General features: G+C 40.5%; 1 protein-coding gene across 1 annotated transcript in view; it reads right to left on the bottom strand.

The window, feature by feature from the left end:
• Positions 1-21,594, bottom strand: part of CCDC68 (coiled-coil domain containing 68) — a 49,943-nt gene that overhangs the window by 4,293 nt on the left and 24,056 nt on the right. Inside the window, exons 7-9 of the mRNA XM_032882449.1 lie at positions 17,422-17,504; positions 10,008-10,113; positions 8,611-8,694 (exon numbers count right to left, since the gene is read on the bottom strand). Of these exons, the coding sequence (XP_032738340.1) occupies positions 8,611-8,694; positions 10,008-10,113; positions 17,422-17,504 (273 nt within the window). The remainder of the gene's footprint in view (positions 1-8,610; positions 8,695-10,007; positions 10,114-17,421; positions 17,505-21,594) is intronic.

Below are 21,594 nucleotides of genomic sequence, written 5' to 3'. Positions count from 1 at the left end.
CATCTGTTCTTTACTATAGAGTTCACGGCATTTTTAGCCTCCATTCTCCCACTGAAACCTCAGAGTCTTGATCTCTATACTAGTGATAAATGATACACATCTTGTCTATCATGTATTGGTTGTTGGAGGAAACAAATCTCACATGACCATAAATATTTTGAATCTGGGGGCACTCTCATAATTCCAGGAGACAATTCAATAGCTGATAATGAGGAAGGCAAGAGTTTAAAGTTCCCAGGTACAAATCCTAGCCACTCAATAGCTATGTGACCTCATTTAGTTACCTAAACTCTCTGGGCCCAATTTCCTCATCTGTAGGATAGAATCATAGTCTCCTCTTCACAGATTCTGAAATGAGGTATCAGTTTGTTCTCAGCTCAGTGTATGGCCCAGATTTTAAGACTTAAAGACAGTTAGTAATGATTTTCTAGTCCAAGTACAATTTTTATAGCTAAAAACTGAGATCCAAAGAGCTTAAGTGTCCCACATCTTGTTCATGGCAGAACTCAGGTTCAGAGTTGGGTCCTTCCAGTCCAGAGCCAATGCTACCCCTATAGCATGGCCACACCAAACACATTCATTTCACAGATCAGGAACATGAGACTTAAAACAGCAAAGGGTCATGCCCAAGGTAGGGTTGTCAGTGGGCCACACTGCAGGTCAGAAGTGTTTAAATGATACACCAGGGTAGCAGGGGCTAGGGCTGGAAGGTATCTGGGTGGGAAGCTAACAGGTAGAGCTAAGGCTTCAAAAAGAACAGTAACACACCAGCTCCGATCCCTAGTAGGAAACTAAGGAGTAAAACTGTCGTATAATTGAATTTTAAAAGGTACTTCCTAAAAGTCCACCAGATGATTTGAAGTAAGCCAACACCAAAATGCATTTTGATGGAAACAATTATGAGTGCCAAGCAAATGTCAAGACCTTTACCAGGTGCTTTCCATACAACTTTTCCTTGATAACTTTTACTCTTCAGCATATTAAATAAGGGCGTCAAATCTCAAAATTGTTCAGGTTAACTTGTTTCTGATAACCCATTCTGTAGAAATGTGCAGGCTTTATGCAGGCCTGCCTCCAAATCCCATGCTCTCTTCCCCGCAAGATGTTATTTTTCTATAACCAGAGGAATTAGCTCAGCCTCCTTATATTACAAATAAGTAAATGGTGAGCCTCAGGAGGAATAGAGATTCAATGATTTCCAGAGGGATTTCAGATCTAATAAATATGAAACAGAAAAAAAAATAAACTGTCAGGAAATTAATCAACGATTAGTCTACTGCCACTGTCCATCTATCCATCCATCTCTGCCATGTCTATGGCACCAAGCCAGGAGAAGAGTGAGTGGGAAGAAGCACAAGAAAACGTGCATCTCTCCCTCCAGTACACAGGACGCATGGTAGAGTGGGGGTGATAAAACAAACACGTGGACATAAAAAATGTGAATAAATAAAGGCAGTTCAGGAGAGGCCATAGGCATTAGGTAATTAATTACTAAATAGAAGGTATAACAGAAATCAGTGTGACAAGAATCATTTGTCACATTTTCATACACAAGGAGATTTCACCCGGACCGTGATGACAAAGTGAAATGGCCTAGGTGGAAAAGGAGAAAAGACTAAGGCAACAGTTCTTCAAGTGTGATCTTGGGATATCAACAGTATCAGTATCACCCGGGAATCGGCTAGAATTACCGATCCTCAGTCTCCAGCGAGATCTACTGAGAAACCCAAGGTGGTCAAGGGATGGGTTTTTAGAAGCTCACCAGAAGGTTCTGACATCTGCTCAAGTTTGAGAGCCATTGGACTAAAGTACTCGTTTTCAGTGTTGGTTGTATACTGGAATTATGTGGGGAGACTTAAAGCTTTTTTTTTTTTTTTAAGATTTTATTTATTTATTTGACAGACAAAGATCACAAGAAAGCAGAGAGGCAGGCAGAGAGGGAGAGGGAGAAGCAGGCTCCCTGCTGAGCAGAGAGCCTGAATGCGAATGCGGGGCTCCATCCAGAACCTTGAGATCATGATCTGAGCTGAAGGCAGAGGCTTTAACCCACTGAGCCACCAGGAGCCCAAAACTTCTGTTTTTTGTTTGTTTGTTTGTATTTTAAGATTTTATCTATTTATTTGTCAGAGAGAGAGAGGGAGAGAGCGCAAGCAGGGGGAACAGCAGAGGGGGAGGGAGAAGCAGGCTTCCTGCTGAGCAGGAAGCCTGATGTGGGACTTAATCCTAGAACCCTGGGATCATGATGTAAGCTGAAGGCAGACGCTTAAAGGTCTAAGCCACCCAGGCATCCCTCTATGGGGAGATTTAAAATCTACTCATGTTAGAGTTTCACCCCAGAGAATCTATTTAACTTGGTTGTAGTCTGGGTTCAAGAGTATTCAAAACTCATGAGGCGCCTGGGCAGCTGTCAGTTAAGCATCAGACTCTTGGTTTCAGCTCAGGTCACGATCGCAGGATTGTGGGATCGAGCCCTGCTTCTGGCTCTCCGCTCAGCTGAGAATCTGCTTGACACCTCTGCCCCTCCCCCCCACACCCTCTTTTCTCTAAAATGAAATAAATAAAACCTTAACAAAAAAAGTGTCCAAGACTCTGCCGGTGATTCTAATGCACCGCTAAGATGAAGGGCGACTGGAGTAAGGAAAGCAGAGACAAGATGTGGATTTTGCCCCTTCTTATCCCTCAGCATTTGTACTGCAGAATAACTCGAAAATGGAGCAAAAATCTTGACACACAATGATCATTTCACTGCGATGTTTCAAGAGTTAAGCACTTAAGTCTCACATAGGAAATGTACTTCAGATTTCATAAATTGATGATGAAGATGTTCCTTGTACAGTGCAGATCAAGCTCATACACACTCCTACCAAGTGTAGGCACGTTCACAGGCCAAGGACATTGCTGAGAAAAACTCCTCTCTGTACAGTACTCTACAGGTTCGGAAGGGATAGGAATCACAACAGCATGATGACAATGAATACAGGAATAAAAAATAATCCAGGCTGGACAATTATTTAAAGGCTATTGAGACTTTTTCCAAAATAAACTTCTCAAGTTGCTGAGTATCAAATAATACAGAAGCATAAGAGGGATCATGTTAGACTGTCTTTATGTTCATTTATCTCAACTTCCTTGCTGATTTATTTCAGCTGCTAGATTTAGGTATTTATTTTTGACTCATGGGTGTTCATAGCATTTCCTTTAATTAGAACAGCCATATCTGGGGCGCCTGAGTGTCTCAGTGGGTTAAGCCTCTGCCTTCGGCTCGGGTCATGATCTTGGGGTCCTGGGATCGAACCCCACATTGGGCTGTCTGCTCAGTGGGGAGTCTGCTCCCCTCCCCCGCCTGCCTCTCTGCCTACTTGTGATCTCTCTCTGTCAAATAAGTAAATAAAATCTTAAAAAAAAAAACCAGCCATATCTGCGAGTTTTATTACATCATTTCTTTACAAAACTACAAATCACGGACCAGAATATGTCTGCCATTATGATGACTGTATCCAAGGATATTTTCTTGATGTGGTTTTCCAAAAGAACCTAATTTTTGTACCCTTTCTGTCAACACATTCTTGTTAAATTTAATTTTAGGGATCACAGTGAATATATAAAACAAGATAATCTTCAATGTTCAGAAAATGGAGGAATTTCTGAAGATGCATTTCCATATCAGCAGATCATTAGTGAGGAAGCTAGAAATGCATGAGATGTGAGAGGGAAAGTTAGAGATGAAAATGAAGGCGATAAAGATATGGCAAAAATAGAAAAGAAAGTAAATAATTTTGGTAGAGTTAGGCAGAAATGTTCCAGTGATATTTTTTAGAAGTTTTAAAAGCCTTAAAGTTGTTTTTGCTATTGTTGTTTTAAAGGATATTGTTATTTGAGTGAATGTATCTCCCTTCTGGAGAGGGAAAAAAACCTGCTAGGATAAAAAGAGCCACAGGAAAAAAACTATTTGTTACCATGACTCAAGAAATTGGAAAGTGGAAAACACTGTAATTTAGTGACTATGAAATAACAAAAATAAATATAAATAGACAAATTTAACAACTCTTCATTTCTAAATACATATCGTATACACACACTTATTTCACACATATTTTTATGCACATGCACATACACACTTACCCCCCCAACACACACTTATTTAATCACTCCAATAAATAGATTTTGTGTTGTCGATGGGGGGGAAGGGAGCATGTGCTTTCAAGACAGTAAGATTCAAATAAGTAATTTTGAACAAGTTTCTTAACTTCTTTGGAACTCAATTTAATCACTTACAAAATGCAATAAGTAATAACTTTCTCCCAGTATAGTTTTGAGGATTAAATAAAATGAAGCATGTAGCATGCCTAAAAAAGAGATGAATGTTTTTGGGTATGGATGGTGCTGTCTGTGTGGTTTAGAAACACAGGTGATGTGTTTAAATGGGTCATTCAATCTTGGGTAACCATTTACCATAAATGGAATCAATTTAGCCTGTGATTTAATAGATTCCAAAATAGGCAGTGGTCTTAAATCTGCAGTGCAAGATAGTATACCCCTGCATAAATCATTTAAGAACTTCATAATAAAGCACTGATTAGGACCAGACCAGAAGTAGGTTAACCTTGTTAACCTAAGTTCAAGTACTGAACTAAGTTCAAGTACCTGGTCAAATATCACAGGTTCAGAGATGCCCTTGCTGACTACCATTACTCTATAACTATCACATTGTCACATTCTATACTTTTCAGAGCCCTTGTCCCTCCCTAATTAAGTTGTTTATTTACTTATGTTTATTGTCTGTATCTTCAATTAAAGGACAAGCTAGAGGAGATCAGGGACAGTCTGTTCTGTGCATTACCTATATGCCCAGCACTTGAAACATTTCCTGGAATATCCTAAACACATAAAACTATTTCACGAATCAATTAAATTAATGCGGCTTGAACTTCTTAAATCTGAAAGGGTCACTGTCAAACTCCTTGCTGTGAAGGAAAAGATTAATCTACTGAAGATAAGAAATTTTGAGAATATAAAGATTCATAAAATACTCCTTTGTTTGAAGACTCTTTTATAAAAGAAAGCATTAAAAAAAACCTAGACGCTTGAATCAAGCTATGTACAGAGAATCTGAGACAGTATTGAGAGGTGTTTACACATCACTGCCCAGTCTGCAGCCAACCAAGGAGTTCCCATGAAGGTAACAAATTTGTTGCTTTCTTACATATAACACTGAGTGGCTAATCAGCAATTATTTGTTACATTTGGAAATATAGAAACAGAGCACAATAAAAACAACATAATAAAAACATTGTTCCGGTCTAACTATTAACCAAAAGACCAATTAGATAATGTATTGCACCTGGGCAATCTGAGTTAAGCTGGCAGCCTATTTAGGACTGTAACATTTGTTTTGGGAATGATATAAATAAACAGACACATCTAAAGGACATAAAATTGGATTAAAAGCAGCAGTACCATGATACCTTGATCCAGTGATGACAGCTGGCACTTAATTATATCTGGCCAGAATATAATGAAGGGAAAGCTCAGAGACAGATAACAATCTCTCCAGTTAAAATGTGCGACCAAAGTGCAACGTGTAAAGCAGTAGGGCACTGGAGCCCAAATAGGTAGATACACCATTGGAAGAGATTTCCAACATAAAAATTCAGTCTAGGATAACGGGCACTTCAAATTCATGAAGAAAGGCCAGACTTCTCAATAAAGTGAGACAACTATGAAGTTAGATCCCTACCTCACACCAAACTTCCTGATTTATATATAAACTTAGATTTAAATGAGATTCCCAGTCCAGAAAGGGAATCTGAGCACACGTGTTTGTCATCTCTCCCTTCTTCAATTTTATTAAAATAATAACAAAGGATTTCTATGTATGTCAATCCCTTAGTGATGAAGAGGGAAAAATATAAGACTATGAGCAGACCAGAAATATCAGGACTGAAGCACTGAAAGTGTGCAAAAAAATGACTGCAGAGGCAGCTGCAGGTGGGGCTGTGGCTGCTGAGGGAGATGACTAATCAAGCAGAACCCTGAGAGCCAGAGAACACATTACCAAAAATCTGAAAAATGGATATATTTTGAGTTACCAATTCCACTTCTAAAAATTTATCTTCAGGAATGATCAGTGATGTTTGTATCAGTGATCAAATTATCAGTGATGTTTGTATAAATATGATGAATTCAGTGTTTTTTACAAAAGCAATACTGAAAAACAATCTAACGTCCAATAATAAGGACTGAGTTCATTAAATTACTGAATATCAATACAGTGGCTATTTTAAGAGATAACATAAATCTAATCTGATTGGCAAGCAAAGACTTCTTGTTATATTGTTATATATAGAAAAAAAAACCCAACTCTTTGGCACGGTTTATGATCTAGTGCCTTCCTACATTTCCATTGTCATCCCATGCTATTTCATTCAACTTGATTAGGAGCACTCATAATGGCTCTCTGTCCCTCTTCCTGACAAGCCCTACCACCCAACTGTTCACTAAACTCAGATTAAAATTCATTTCCTTAGAGAGCTTCTTCCCACCCATCACACTAAGTCCTCGATCCAGGTGTTATCTGTCATCATCTTCTTTCCCTGCCGAGTGCTTCTATAATATTGCTAGTTACATGTTCATTTATGTATCTCTCTCCCCCTCTAGACAGTCAGTTCCACAGTACGGGGTCCATGTCTCTTTTGTTCAATATTATTTTCCCAAACTTAGCAACTTCTCCACCTTAGCCAGTTCCAACTTCTATGTCACTGTAGCCACTCAGTAAGTACTTATAGAATTAACAACAAAATTGATGATGTGAACAAATGAGTGAAGCTTAAAAATACAATGAAATGGGCATAATATCATGCCAGTATAGTCTAAATCTTTAATACATACACATAGGTATGTAACAGGCAAATCAAATCCCACAGAAATACAGATGGACACAACTGTGCGGAGTGATTACCCACGGACAACAAGTTTGCATGATTTTCTTTTTATATGTGCTTATCCATATCTCCTAATTGGTACAGAATGAATGAATATATATTAGTTACATAAAAATAATATAAGAAAATAATATTTTATCAAGTAACATCTGCAACCAAAAAAAAGGCACTAAGTACAAAAAGCAGTGAAGAAATCCCCATAGGGACATTTCTGGGGGAGGAAGAGGCTCTAATGTGGTCTGAATCCCATCATCTGAGCCCCTCGATGTAAACCGACCAGCTATTACCGGGCACTTGAGTGGACACGAGTTTTGAGCCAATCATTCCCCCATCTCTGCTGCACAGAGTTGCAAGCATTGTCTTTCTCAAACAGCTGTGTGTAAGCGAAAGAAGGTGAACATCTAAGGATGCTCAAAGGGCTCACCCTCCAGAAGAGAGACAACGGTGGTACTCTGGGAAGGGAGAAATGGCTCACCATGGCTATGGTTACAAAATTTAAGATGTAAAACGATTTACAACCTCTTTATGTTTTGATGATTTGTTCCTTCTGTTTGGGGAAAGCTGAGAGAACATGGTGGTGAGAGAAAAGGTGTGGCCGTGTGCTGGGGGCGTGGTCTATCCCAGGTGAGAAAAGCCCCCAAGGATGATGGGGTGTCTGGGGGCAGTCAGAGCATCTCTGATTCCACAGGACAGGACAACGTGGCAGGGAGACAAGCAGGAAGTCAAAATACTGCAGAATGAAGTAGAAAGGTGACGAGGTCCAGGGGGTCAGTGGTGAGTCTCTGATGGAGGCTGCGGGGCCAGAACTGAGCCTTGAGCCCAGGGGGAGGGGGCGGTGGCGTCCTTGGACCCTGCAGCCTCAGCAGGCTTCGCTGCACTTCCTGCGGGGGCTGGGCTCTGCCAAGCCTCAGTCTACAGCTGAAAGCCTGTAAAGGGTTTCCCTAGTGTAGAGGGGAAGGAGTGGGCAGGAAGAAAAGTCCATCTTATCACAGTAAATTATGAAGTGTTATGTTACATTTCAAAACATCGAAAAATAAGAAAATTACAAGAGGCTTCTTAAAGGGGTTGAGCCCTGAGGCAAAGTGTGCCAGCGATGTTGGGGGTGAGTGGTAAAAGAGGGGGAAAGAGGACAAGTCAGGGCAGGAAGGAAACAAAGACGTAAGACAGCAAACCCAGCTATCTGGCCAGAGCTGAATTCACCCAAGATGGTCTAGACCCAGCTTCTAATTCAAGTCCACATGGAGAGATGTTCTTACCTGCACCCCCCCGCCAGGAGAGCAAGCATTCTGGAAAATGTGGGTGAAATTTAAGTTATTTAATATTAATAATTTAATATTATAAAATAATGTTTAATACTTCAATAATTTTTAGGAGTACCTCTCTACAAATCTATAATTTCTTATGCATAGAAGATGCACAGGCACACACATTCACAAAAAGACACTCACAGACACACACAGACACATGTGCACTCATATATAGATACTCAGGCACGATCACACACAGACACACACACCTGCCCACCTACAGATACACTGCGTCACCCTGGTACACCAGAAGACACATTCATACACAGGCTCACAGGTACACTGAGCACACACACACACGTACACACCCATTCACACACATTCACATTCGCACTGAAATATACAACAGATTCCCTCCTTACCTGGGCTTCAAGGATGTTAACTTTTTCCTTCAGGTTTTCAATTCTCTTATCTTGTTCTTTTAAGTTATTTTTTAATCCTTCCATCTAAGGAAACACAATTGGAAAAATCTTGTCAGACACCAGGGAAGTTCCTTAAGTCAGAACCTGCACAAGTTTCTGTGGTCCACTCACATCCATCAAACAAAAAAATTAAATCCCAAAGCATTGGCGGATTCAGTAGGTTATAGAAAATAGCAGGGCAAAGTGGCCCCTGGGGATGAGAGCATGCAGGCAGTCCTAGCAGACGTTGTAATCTTTGGAAAACCTGTTTAAACCAAATTCAGCGGGCATGCCTCCTGTGGAAAGCAGCTTTGGCCGTCCTTCTATGTTTCCAGCATGCAATGAATGCTTTCATACAGCAGATGCAGAGGCTGGAGCCATCCCGCAAGGCCATCACCCAGCATGGGGAAGTGCCCCAACGCAGAGATCTGGTCAACCGCAGCATAATGAGGTGAGCCTGCTTTGCTGGGGAAGAAAAGCATCTGCTAAAAAGCAACATCGAACTGGGGAGGTAAAGTGATGACCAGAAGATAGTGGAAAGAGAGGAAACCTGTGGATTCTAAGACTGATTCTGCCATTTCCAGCTCTGTCATTAATCTACTGTGAGCCTCCATTTTCTCCTTTGTAAAACAAGAACGTGGGATGCGCCCTAAGTCCTTCCTGGCTCCCAAGAGCCATTACTCAATTCTCCGGCCTTTTGGTGAGGTCCTAGCCAAATGTTACATTTGTATCAAGAAGGCATTATTATTCGAAATGATTCCTTTTGGAAACAAATACTCGGTAGTAAAAAAATTAGTGAAGGTCTGATTTTAGGTCTAAAGGACACAGACCAAACCAGATCAATAGATTTCTTGAAGTAAATCATATGAGTTTACAACCCACCGTCCAGCCGGCTGCCACCACCATGACCTCCTCTCTTTCACCTGCCAGGATGTCCCAGAGAAGGATGGCCAGAATGTGCGACAGTGCTGTCCCACACACCTACTAAGTAAATTTACTGTTTGTGAGATTATAAAAACAGATCATTGCTTCCTCAGAAAGGGCTGAATCTTCTAATCTCCAAAATCTTCTAAAGAACAGTGTACATTCTCTGGCTCAGAACACTTAAAAAAAATCACTGAAACAGCTAAAGAGCAATTAAATACAATTTTCCAAATATCTTCATTGAGAACACTACAGGTGTTGGCATATAGACTGAAGAAGGCATTGAAAACAGAGTCAGGTTGCACAGGAATAAAAAGGAAATGTCAGTGGGAAGAAAAATCTCACTGCTCGTGAAGTCTGGACAAGCCGCCTGTATCCAGTCTTCTCCCTGTAAACACACCATCTACCAGAGAAACACACTTGACTCATCTGACCTCCTGGATGACACCACGCAGGTTCTGATGTTGGGAATGAATCACGAACTGCAGGTGCAAGATCTGCTCCTGGAGAAGGGAAATCTCCATTTGAAGATTGTGGCAACTGGAAATGCAAAAGGAAAAAGAGACATAAAGATGTGCTGGAGCCTTTGATTATATCCAGGCTGCCAGGCTCTACCCACACAGGACCCTGTTACTGGGCATCAAGTGGGAAAGATGCTGGGGGCGCCATGTGCCATGCAAGACACGGAAGATCAGGGCGCCTGGGTGGCTCGGTTGTGAAGCATCTGCCTTCAGCTCAGGTCATGGTCCCAGGGTCCTGGGCTCGAGCCCTGCATCCGGCTCCCTGCTCAGCAGGAAGCCTGCTTCTCCTCCCACTCCCCCTGCTTGTGTTCCCTCTCTCTGTGTCTCCCTCTGTCAAACAAATAAAATCTTAAAAAAAAAAAAAAAAAGATGCGGAAGATCAACAGGCACAGAGCAGCCTTTGATGAGCTCAGACAGGTCTTGAATGAGTATACCCATTCATGTCAAAAGCTCCCTCCAGCCCAGCTGTGCCTTCCCTCCTTCCAGGAGAGGTTTGAGTCAAACTGTACTGAGCAGATGAAGCACTCACGGAACTCAACAGTCTTGCCTAGAAGCACCCACACCCCCAGCACTCATCAGAATGCCCAGGTAATTACAGAAGGATAGTGGGGCCAGGATGAGGGGGGGCTAGGAACAGAGATTTTACATATAATGGGAAAACAATTTTCAATGATAAAGAGTTAATGTATATTGTGGATTGCCTGTGTTTGTCTTTTATGATTATGATCACTATTATTATTTTGGCTTCCTGCTTTGGGCAATTCTACTATCTCTAACCAGGGCATAAAAAAAAAGAAAAAAAAGAAATGAAATGAAATTAAAATTAAATTTAATTAAATTAATTAAATTAAATAAATTTATAAATAATAAATTTAATATTTAAATATAAATAAATTTTAATTTATTTTATAAAAAAATAAATTAAACCAGCTAATGGTTGGAGCTAACGTTGACCACGGTGAAAAAAGATAGATGAAGTTTGAATTTAGATTATTCGTACTTTCCCAGAACTCCTTTTAGGTAACTGGAATTGATTATACAGCTTTTGATTGGCCAAGATTTTCTTCTTGCCAATACTACTGGAGTACTGAGGTGGCATGCATTGTGGCAAGCTCCCCAAACTTGGGAACATTGTGACTGGATTCACACAAGCTTCCTCAGCCTCAATGTAAAAGATAGAACAATTCTACCTGTATTACTTTACAGGGATATACTGTGGGCTTAAGGAGGTAAGAGAATATGCTTTTGGAAAATAAGCTTTTTTACAGAACAATGTGTTAATATTTCTTTAGCTATTAAGGTTTTAGAATCAGTAGGCAACGTCCAATGCAATCGCAATTCTGATTTTTATAGTCTCTGCAAATATTGCAAAGGCCGTGGCTACTCATGTGACATTACAGAACATGTTCTCATTCGAAAGAAAAGAGAGTCTCATTTTGTTTCACATCATGTACTGAAACACTGCATCTCAAACTTAATATGCATTGGAGGGTCTTATGAAATCATGAGGGATCTTGTTAAAAGGCACAGCTGATCCAGGAGGCTGGGATGGGGCTTAAGATTCTGCATTTCCAATAGGCACCCGGATGTTGCCAGTGAATATGGTAGCCCGTCCTTTGTGTAGCCCAGCACCGAACCACTAAAGTTGGCTCAATAACATAGGTAATATTCTCTCTCAAAGCCAAGTAATTTGCAGGTAACTTGCAATATTTAAGAAGGTCTTTAAATTTTTTCCCCTCTTTTGGCTTTGCATGACAGAGCTTTAAAAATGGTTTGTTTTACTATAGAAAAAAATTAATCTCTACGAAACCATAGAAATTCTTGTACAACTACATATATTGTATAATGATAACCATTATTATTTACTTACCCTATGGAATGAAATAAGTCATACTATAAAAATACCGTGCAGTTACACAGAATATAAGTAAAATGTAGTTCATTATTGTTCATAGCATAAAAATTAGAACACTCTAAATGGTCATCAAATAGAACTAACTAAACGGGGCGCCTGGGTGGCTCAGTGGGTTAAGCCGCTGCCTTCGGCTCAGGTCATGATCTCAGGGTCCTGGGATCGAGTCCCGCGTCGGGCTCTCTGCTCAGCAGGGAGCCTGCTTCCCTTCCTCTCTCTCTGCCTGCCTCTCTGCCTACTTGTGATCTCTCTCTGTCAAATAAATAAATAAAATCTTAAAAAAAAAAGAACTAAATGAATTATGCTCTATCTGTACCACTTTGATTGTACATATGCATATATATCACAAGGATAGGCCAACAGACTTGATTTGTATCAAAGACAATTCTGCAGAATGTTATAAAAAAGGATGACCCTTTCAACAAATGGTACTGAGACGACTCTACATTCATCTAAAAGAAAGAATATGAAAATTAATCCTACACTCACCTCATAAGAGAAATAAATTCCATGTAGATTGTAAATAAAGCTGGGGCCCAACAGACTTTCAGAAAATAATGTAAAAGAACATCCTCACAAATGTGCAATAGGTGAAGATTTTTTAACATCGAACTCAAAACAGTATTAAACACAAAGGGAAAGACTGGAGTCATCAAATAAGAGGGAACTGGATAGCCTCAGAACATCGGTAGCTCACATGATTAATAAAGGCATTGTGCCCAGAGTATCTAAGGATACATCTACTGATTGATACGACAGATACCCCCGTAGGAAAATTAGAAAGGGACTAGAGATCCCGCACACATACACAAGATGAGTTGAGGACATACAGATCAGAACAGCAGAGAAAGCAAAGAGAATTGTGCCCACAGCTGCTGGTGCTGAGACTGCCCCAGGGAGGAGAGAAAGTAGCAGGAGAGCAGTAGGGAGGGGGCAGCCACACTCAGGACTGCTCTGGGAGGTAAGGAAAAAGAACTCAGGATGCCTTGCAGAGGCAAGCTGGCTTTGAATACTCATAGACTGTTCACGAGCCCATAAGAAAATGAAATTGTTTTAATTTATAAAAATGTTAAAGATGAATATTCCTAATGGTCTTCTTGTGTCCTATGATGACCCACAACTCAGACCAGAGGGGATAAAAAGGTGGCTTTAGAAAGATGGATTGGGGGTGCCTGGGCGGCTCAGTCCTTAAACCTCTGCCTTCTGCTCAGCTCAGGTCATGATCTCAGGGTCCTGGGATCGAGCCCCTCATCGGGTTCCCTGCTCAGCAAGAAGCCTGCTTCTCACTTTGCCACTCCCCCTGCTTGTGAGCCCTCTCTTGCTGTGTCTCTCTCGGTCAAATAAATAAAGAAAATCTTTAAAAAAAAAGAAGAAAAGATGGGGTGGGTAGATGTTATGCTCCTCAAAATACAGAGCTCTAGAGATTTCCCCGCATAGTCTGTGACGTTATGACCACGGAAGTCACTGTAGAAAAACAGAAATCTGAAATAGGTCTCAAGATGGAAGAAAATAATTTCTAGAAGCACTCTTGAAAACACGGCTGTCAGACTTATCTGTATTAGTACACTAGAATGCGGACTAACAGACGTTACAGAGGTTCTCTCCTAGGATTGTTCAGTAAATACGAACCTAGTCACCCATTTAAGGTCTTTAAATGTGAGACTATCCTGAAATAAATCACCTCTTGAGCTCCCTTCGTCTCTGCTCTTTATCTTTCTGTTAAAGCAACTCTGTCTTAATAAAGAGGTACTAAAGCAAAACCAGCAGGAAGAAAACATTACAAAGGTCAGGTCTAGAAAAGGGCATGGAGCCCTTCTAACAGATGTCTAATTCATGCTCTGCCTCCCAATGTCTCCATATAAATACACAGTACATGCTGAAATCAGAAGAGAATTGAAAATCTTATACTTTGGGAAGACATAGCCGTGCTTTTCCTATCCTTCGCATTGAGTACAATCAAAAAACCTAGACATTATATGCAAACAAACACAAGAAGGCTCTGACAGGTGGAGAGAAGGCAGACCAGTTCAGGACCTTGGAACCCAAGGCACAACACAATGGTGAGTTCCCTGAGTTTTCTTTTTGCCTCATGTACCCCAGACTTGGAGCTGAAAACGTCTGTAGTCTGGGAATGCCAAAGAGAGCAAACAAGTAAAGCCCCATCAACAAGAGAGGAAAATCTTGGCCCTATTCGGAAGAAGGGCATCGAGGATCCTCTCTCCATTCGGCACTGAGGGAGAGGACACAGAGCACCATTTCTGATATTCTTCCTCTGAGATTCCTTAACGTTCAAGAGAGAAAGTCTATCCTATCTTTAACTTGCAGACATGGGAAAACAAATAACTTAGCCTTTAGTAACATGGGATGATTGTAGCATAAGTACTTGGCAAGAAACCTACCCTCAATCACTCTGATGACCAATGTCTGCCAAACACTTAGTCAAAGGAAATTGAATTAAGGGAGGGTTCTCTCTCTATCCATTCATCAGGATACTCTAACAATCTATCTTTGGTTAACTTACGCCATCAGAGTGCAGCATTATTCACACACACCATACCTCACCCTCTGCTCTGCGCTGTTCTAATGGCTTTGACTTCATTGTTTTCTGGCATCAGGCTATCCTTTTTTAAAGGATTTTTCTGAGGGACAGCTCCTGTGTTTCTCCAAAAGAATAACTCTAAAATGGACTTTTGTGTTTGTCCATGATGTCACAGGACAGAGAGACAAGCTGGGAAACTGCCTTCTGCTCATAGACACACAGGGGAATTAGGAAACCAGTCTGAGGAAAGGCTCCGGAGGTCTCCAGAAATCAAAGAAGGTCAAATCTCTTTTATAGCAAATGAGCACAGACTGCTGTGAGATTTCTGGAGCCCAAACTCCCAGCTCTTACAACTTCTGAAAGGCTGTATAATCGCTTCACCATCTAGAAGCTCAGTTTCCTCCCCGAAAAGGAGGAAAGGATGAAAGGATTAAATTCAATAAGGTGCCTGGGGTTACTCCATAAACAGCAAGGCACAATACATGTGTTGGTTAGTAGCGACGGTAGTACAAATACAGAGTCAACCTCGTTTTTCATGAGATGCTTCTGCCAAGTATCTTAACTCTCATTAAAAGTAATTGTGGAGATTAGCATAATATAATTATATATTCATATCCATATGCAAAAAAACTGTCATTTTCTCCTGAATTATAGAACACTTAAAAGTTGTCATTTTTAGAGATGCTTTTTAATATTAGAAATGCCAGGTTAGAACATATTAAATCTTTTCATCAAAATGGCAGAGTCATGGCACCTTTCAAACCCGCCATCTTGCCCAACGGAAATTTAGTCACCCAGAACCCCCTGCTCAGAGGAACAGCTCCAGGCTATTTTGGGGGTAAGGGAAGTCCACTTGTAGGACCGGGCATTGGTGCCTGCCAAAAGGCCGTTGGTTTGATGAGGATGTAGGAGTCTGGCGAACACGAACCAACTGCCCAATACAGGAAGTAGTATTAGGCCTACAGACTCTTTCCTCTGCAATTGGAAAGGAAAATGAAGAATATAAGCCAGCTGGAGAAAACCACCGAGAAAAGTTAATAAATCACACAGGAAAAACAAGGAACAAGGAGGAGTGAAACTGTACAAATACACATAACTGAATAGGAACAAAAAAATTGTGTGGTTTTTAAAAACCCATTAGGTGCTGAAGGGTGGTCCTCCTGCCTTCCCACGAGATGCATCTTCTTTATGGCCGTATCTGTTCAATCTTCATCTACCCAGGAATCTTCTTATTTGTGGTAGCTTAACCAACTCTCTATTGCTTTAACCAAAAGAGCCTGACTCCTACTGATTCCATTTGCTTGTCACCTCACAAAGTGAATACCTCTACACACAGACAAATAATAAGTAAGATACTATTTGTGATGCCTACAATCTATGAAAATTACATAAGCCTGGATGTTCAAACACCTTTCTAGAAACACAAAACATCCATTTCCCTTAAGACATTTCTAAATCCTCCCTAAGAGCTTTCTGAGAATTCCCTATAACAACTGCTCATATATAATAGAACAGAAAGAATAGTTCAGTTTGGTTTTTAAAATGGTTACGTTTTTGGCTCAAAGATGGACAAAAACCCTATTATCAATAAAAATCACTTTTAAAGAAAAAAAATCAGACTCAGATTGTCTGGGCTTTTGATGGAAAGCATATCGTACCAGCCAGTAGTTCTGCTGCATGGACAGGATGTTTTTCAGAAAGAAAAAAAGAAAACACAACATTATCCACAGATTTACTTAGAGTTAAGTTAGGAGTATATGCAAGTGATTCTGAAGACCTATGGATGTCATCCACAGTACTTCCTTCATCTTCTACAGAGATGCCCTCTTAGAAAGCCACCTCCTGGGGCTATATGTTTGTTCACAAGGAAGAATATGGGTAAATGAACATCAGTGGTATTCCAGCATGTTCTGAATATGGAAATGCAATTGTTGGGGTCAGCCCAGGTCTGGACTTTGGCATATGTGGTCCACTACATGAACATGACCCAGACAGAAGGCTGAAGCTTTTGAGAGATGAGAAGAGAAAGAGAGATCATTGTAAAGGAAAGAGAAACAGGAAAAAAAAAATCAAAGACCAAGAGAGAGGGATATTTGAGTATATATGATTGAATAAGTGAGAATAAGAATTTGTAATTTCTGAGGCTCATCAGAGTGCTTGATATCCTAGGAAGCAATAGTTCCAGATGGATACAATAAGACCTCAAAATGGGCTTGACTTTGAACATTATATCAGGACCTATCGCCACAGTGCCAGGTTCAGAATGAGAAGGGAAGGGAAGGCGGGGGAGTGAGGAAATTTTATATGTGATGAGCATTACATGATGTTCCACAGAATTTTTCTAAGTGCCGTGAAGTAATCCAACACTTGGGTGGTACCCATGGTCCACGCCCGTACTTGGGACTGTAACAGCTTGTAAATTATGAGTATTCGGAAATAAGTCCAAAGAACTAAGAATGCATTCAGAGTAGTTCCTTCATACTCTGCAAAGTTGGGGAGCACTGTGAAAGGGTCTGACAGTTCTGCTTGAGGGCTAGCCACTTTGCTGCAGGCTACAGCTGAGACCCTTTAACAAAATCAGAAGCATTAGGAGGGAATGAAGCATCCTCTTCAACACCCCCGTCAACAGTAAAGGGACAGGCTCATTCATTCTTCAGGAGGGTTGACCTTGCCCTAGTTTCCCAGTACCTCCAGGGAACTCTGCCCAGTGGGAGGGAGGGGAGGCATGTGGCTGTTCATATTAAGAAATCTCCCTTTGTCCTGCCTTTCAGCCCTCCTGTCTCCTTGGAGTGTACTAGCCTGCTGTCCACTGGCCAGTAGACAGCAGAGAGGAAAGGTGTCAGGAACCGCTTTCGTAAGGAGGGAGATTTGCAAACCTTTTAGCATACGTAGCATTGGATTTCAGTTGCAGCAGCTTGTTTTCCAAAGACAGTTTTTTTTCTAGCAGTGTTTTCTTTTCCTAGAAGGAAATAAAATACAATTTTATTTATTTATGTGCATGTGTGCATGTGTTTGCTAAGTCACTCTTGCAAACTGTTGTCAAAAAGCACTTCTTATAATATTAGAAAATATTTTTAAGCTAAAGAGCTCATTTCAGATGGCACTGTTACCATCCACCCCAGGGAGACCCAGCCAGCATCCTCTTGTGTGGTTTCCAAGTAGCTCAGTGACAGGTCAAGACGAGCTGTCCTCACTCCCCTCACTTGCCTGGAGAGGTTTTGCTCCTCATCCAGCCAACAACGGAAGTATAACTTGCTCAGTCAAACTCCGCCTCTCTCCACCCCACCCAGATCCAAACTGGCAGTTCATCTCTCTAGGCATCCGCTCTCCCTCCTTCCCACCTGCTTCCTCCACATAGACCAAGTCGCTGGTATCCAAGGACACTATTCCCCTACCTGCTCACATGGCATCTGCCAGAAAGTAGAAAAGTAGCAAATGAATTTTTAGTGAAGGAGCAAGGCCACTGGTAATAAAGTCACTTCCTAGTTAGAATAGATTTTTTGACACGGAAAGAGAAAACCTAAAAAATACCTGAATATCATTATTAAACCAAATTCTTTCCAGTCAAAAGAAAAATAGTAATCCATGAAAAATCAAGTTGGGATGATTGTGGGTGGTTGTTGTTGTTGTTGTTTTTAATATTTGATGGCAAGAGATGTTTTGACACTGTTTACAATGCCGTTTAAAACCACTCCTGCTGCAGTATTTATGCGGGTAAATTACGAAATGTGGTGTTATAGAGCGAAAATATGGGAATCTCTTTGGACATGGACCGACCTAGTTTTGAAACTGGGACTGTAATAATTTTTGCCAAGGCTTTAACCTCTCTGGGCCTTATGTTTGTTAAGAAAAATTAGCCAAAACTTGGAAATCAAAATCATCTATGAATTTAATGTCCTACTGGGTCACTGTTGAATAACCAATCCTCATGCAGAACGTCTGTGTTTGACTTTATTGTTTACGATTTGATTAGAGCCCTGACTCTGTGAAGTTGTATGTTCATTTGTAGATTTCTGCCTGGTAGAAAAGATAATCCCACAGGTTACGGTTTGATTGCCTTCAAAAATATTAACCAGTTTTGTATCTAATCTAGTAATCTGATCCTATATTTCTTTTTTCAAAATGCCTATACATAGCCAGTTTCTCCAAATCTTCTATTTAAACCAGTTTTACCATCTTACTGCTTCCCTTATTAATGAGTGAGTTGAGTAAAATATCTGACATGTATTCATTCTATATGTTTTTAAGTCATGGTCTTTTAAAGTCATGACTTTTCGAACATCCCTAAAATAGGGATAATGCTACCTATATTGAAAGGGTTGGGATGGTTGGAGATACTATATGTGAAAGCCCCACATGCTTCTCTTGTACATATTAAGACCTCGATTTATAATAATTTGAAGGTGCCAAACACTTCCTGTCTTACGTGCTATCATTTTTAAAGTTTATATTAAATTCTTTCAATTTTTTTCTCTAGCATTCTTGTCACATATAGGAATCTAACTTGTGTTCTCTAGCTGTGTTCAATTTACTTTTGAGGGATCATGGGTATGCCTTGTAAGCTTATTATGATACTTGGATCATCCAAGAAATACATCACTGGTAATATATTTTGACTTTGTAGGGAGGAAAATGGTGTTTAACATCCCTCCTAATGGACTTACTATCCATGAGTGGATCTTCATAACCAGGGTTCAAACAGACTGGACAACTGGACAAGTAAACATTCGACTCTGGCCAAGGTTCCAGCACGGAGCCTGGACTCTTAATGCTTCCTCTCTGACAACATGGACAATCACACAGTGCGTGCTGGCACTTGTTCTCAGGGACAGCGTCTTGTGGAAAAGGAAAGGAGTTCACAGCACCACCCAGTGGGCAAAACACTCTTCCCAAAACTGCCCCTCTGGGGAGCTCAAGCGCTCCCTCCCCCTACCGATCAAAGTGGAGTAGACACCACTTTAAATAATTGCCGTATGTTAACATCTAAATGATTTAGGAACCAAGTATATCATTTTTATCTGACGCCAGAGAAGATGGGGGCATCATGGAAAGCATGTTGAACCGGTAACTGGAGGACAGTGGAATCGTTCCTGGTTCCCACTATCCTCATTTATAAAATGGTGATGAGGAAACTAGGTGGTCTCAAAAGCACCTCTGAGCTCTAAAATTCTAATAGAGCTAAATCAATGACACTGGAAAACAAATATGAAGCAAAAGAATTGCACTGCTAGCAAAAGGAACATATGCCGTATTAAAACGCTCTTATTGGGCGGTTTTGCTGGCTTATCACTGTGTTTACGGAATTCACTCTCACTGCATTCCTGATTTAAGTGGGACAGATGGTGAAGGTTTTAAGTAATGTGTTCATTACCAGACCTCATACCACTAATGGCTATTTACTGGAGCAGTGCCTTGTTCAAGTGAGTAGAAAATGAATCCTTCTCCAGGGGCCACCCACTACCAGGGCAATATTTATCAACTTCTGTGTGGGTGTTCATTTTTAATTTTCATTTTCTTTCTGAACTCCTATCTTTCTCCTACTAAGGCAGAAATCTAGAGTTACCCCTCCTCTCACTCTGATACACACCCCCTACCTGAGGAAACATTCATCACAGCCTTAAAAGTATTCTTGGTATTACCCTAAAATAAGAAGGTATTGCCAAGTTTTGCTCCTTATAGTTTAATTTGTTTATTTGTTTTACAGATACAACATCCCTTTTAAAAAACTCCTGCACAGTGTCCTTCCATCCATTCCCACCTACCTCCACCTCCACCTCCCTGAAGTTCCAATAAGCCCCACTCCAGGAAATTACTGAACTAGAATATTCTGGAAGGCTCCTGCATGGTCATGAACCACGGGCATCCGATCCACTTACTTTGTCACAGAGCACCTAGAGACAGCCCACCATTATGGGTCAATATCAAAATAAAGGCCAAAAAAACCGACAAAAACAACAAAAACACACAAAAAAGATAAATGCTAAGCTATTTCTTCTCAAAAATGCTTACCAGTATCTAAGTCAGTCAGCTTTATTCTAAGGTACTTTCCCCTACCTTCAGTATGGTTGTTTGCTTCCCTAGGAGAATGAATGAAAAGAAGTAGGAGAAGTTCCTGGAGTACCATGGAACCCAGATATCCTACATTGCAATTTCCACAAAGACACTACACCTGGTCCATTCACAAACAGATACCCAGCCTCTAGCTCTGACTGGTACATGGTAAGTACTCAAGCATTTGTTGAGTAAACAGTCAAGTGACTGTAAGCCACAATTCTGAGATGAATTCACATTGAGTACAGACTTCGCAGGATTTCTAAGAAATAGAAATGATACTCCACAGCTGGCTGTTAAACCTGGCCTATTGTTATTGGGTTTGGGTTGGAGGTGATCACAAGTCTAAAGTCAAATGAAAGCTGGTTAATCAGCCCTATTTGCATTCCGGAATTGTCTTCCTTTCCTAAAGGCAAATGTTCTTTGTGCTGAGATTGTGAAAACTATTTATTACAGGATAAATATTCTAACACTACAAAGTAGTCATCCAAATGTTACAGTTTGTCCAAAATATCCTAACTACAAACTGCACTGCAGCAAACCGGCTGCTTAAGGATATTCTAGCCCAGAGATTCTGGGGACAGTAACACATTCAGTGACCCACGACACAACATACACAACATAGAGGTAGCTATATATTATTATTACTAGATTCAGTTAAATTTGGGCTTATTTAATTTTTGTAATGTCCTCATAGGACCTTCATTGGCTCTACAAATTCAACCAAACTCAATGTTATAAATTAAGTGACTGGGGAATATGTAAAAAATTAACCAAAGTCCTTTGGCAAGAAACATGAATATTGAAATGTGACACTTTTGAGGTGACATTTCTCAAATGGCATCAACTCAAGGAGACATAAAGCAGAATAAGGCTGAGAAGGGAAGAGGCAAATCAGGGAATTACTATAATAAATATAAAAATTTATTGGCAGGCAGTAGTCAAAGCCTACATTCTTTCTTTAATAGTTTATTTTTAAGTAATCTCCACACCCAGTG

Source organism: Lontra canadensis, unplaced genomic scaffold (genome assembly GCF_010015895.1).
Source record: "Lontra canadensis isolate GAN:19392208 unplaced genomic scaffold, GSC_riverotter_1.0 scaffold82, whole genome shotgun sequence".
Lineage (NCBI taxonomy): Eukaryota > Metazoa > Chordata > Mammalia > Carnivora > Mustelidae > Lontra > Lontra canadensis.
Note: the sequence above shows the minus strand (reverse complement) of the source record. Positions and strands in the feature narration are given on the sequence as shown.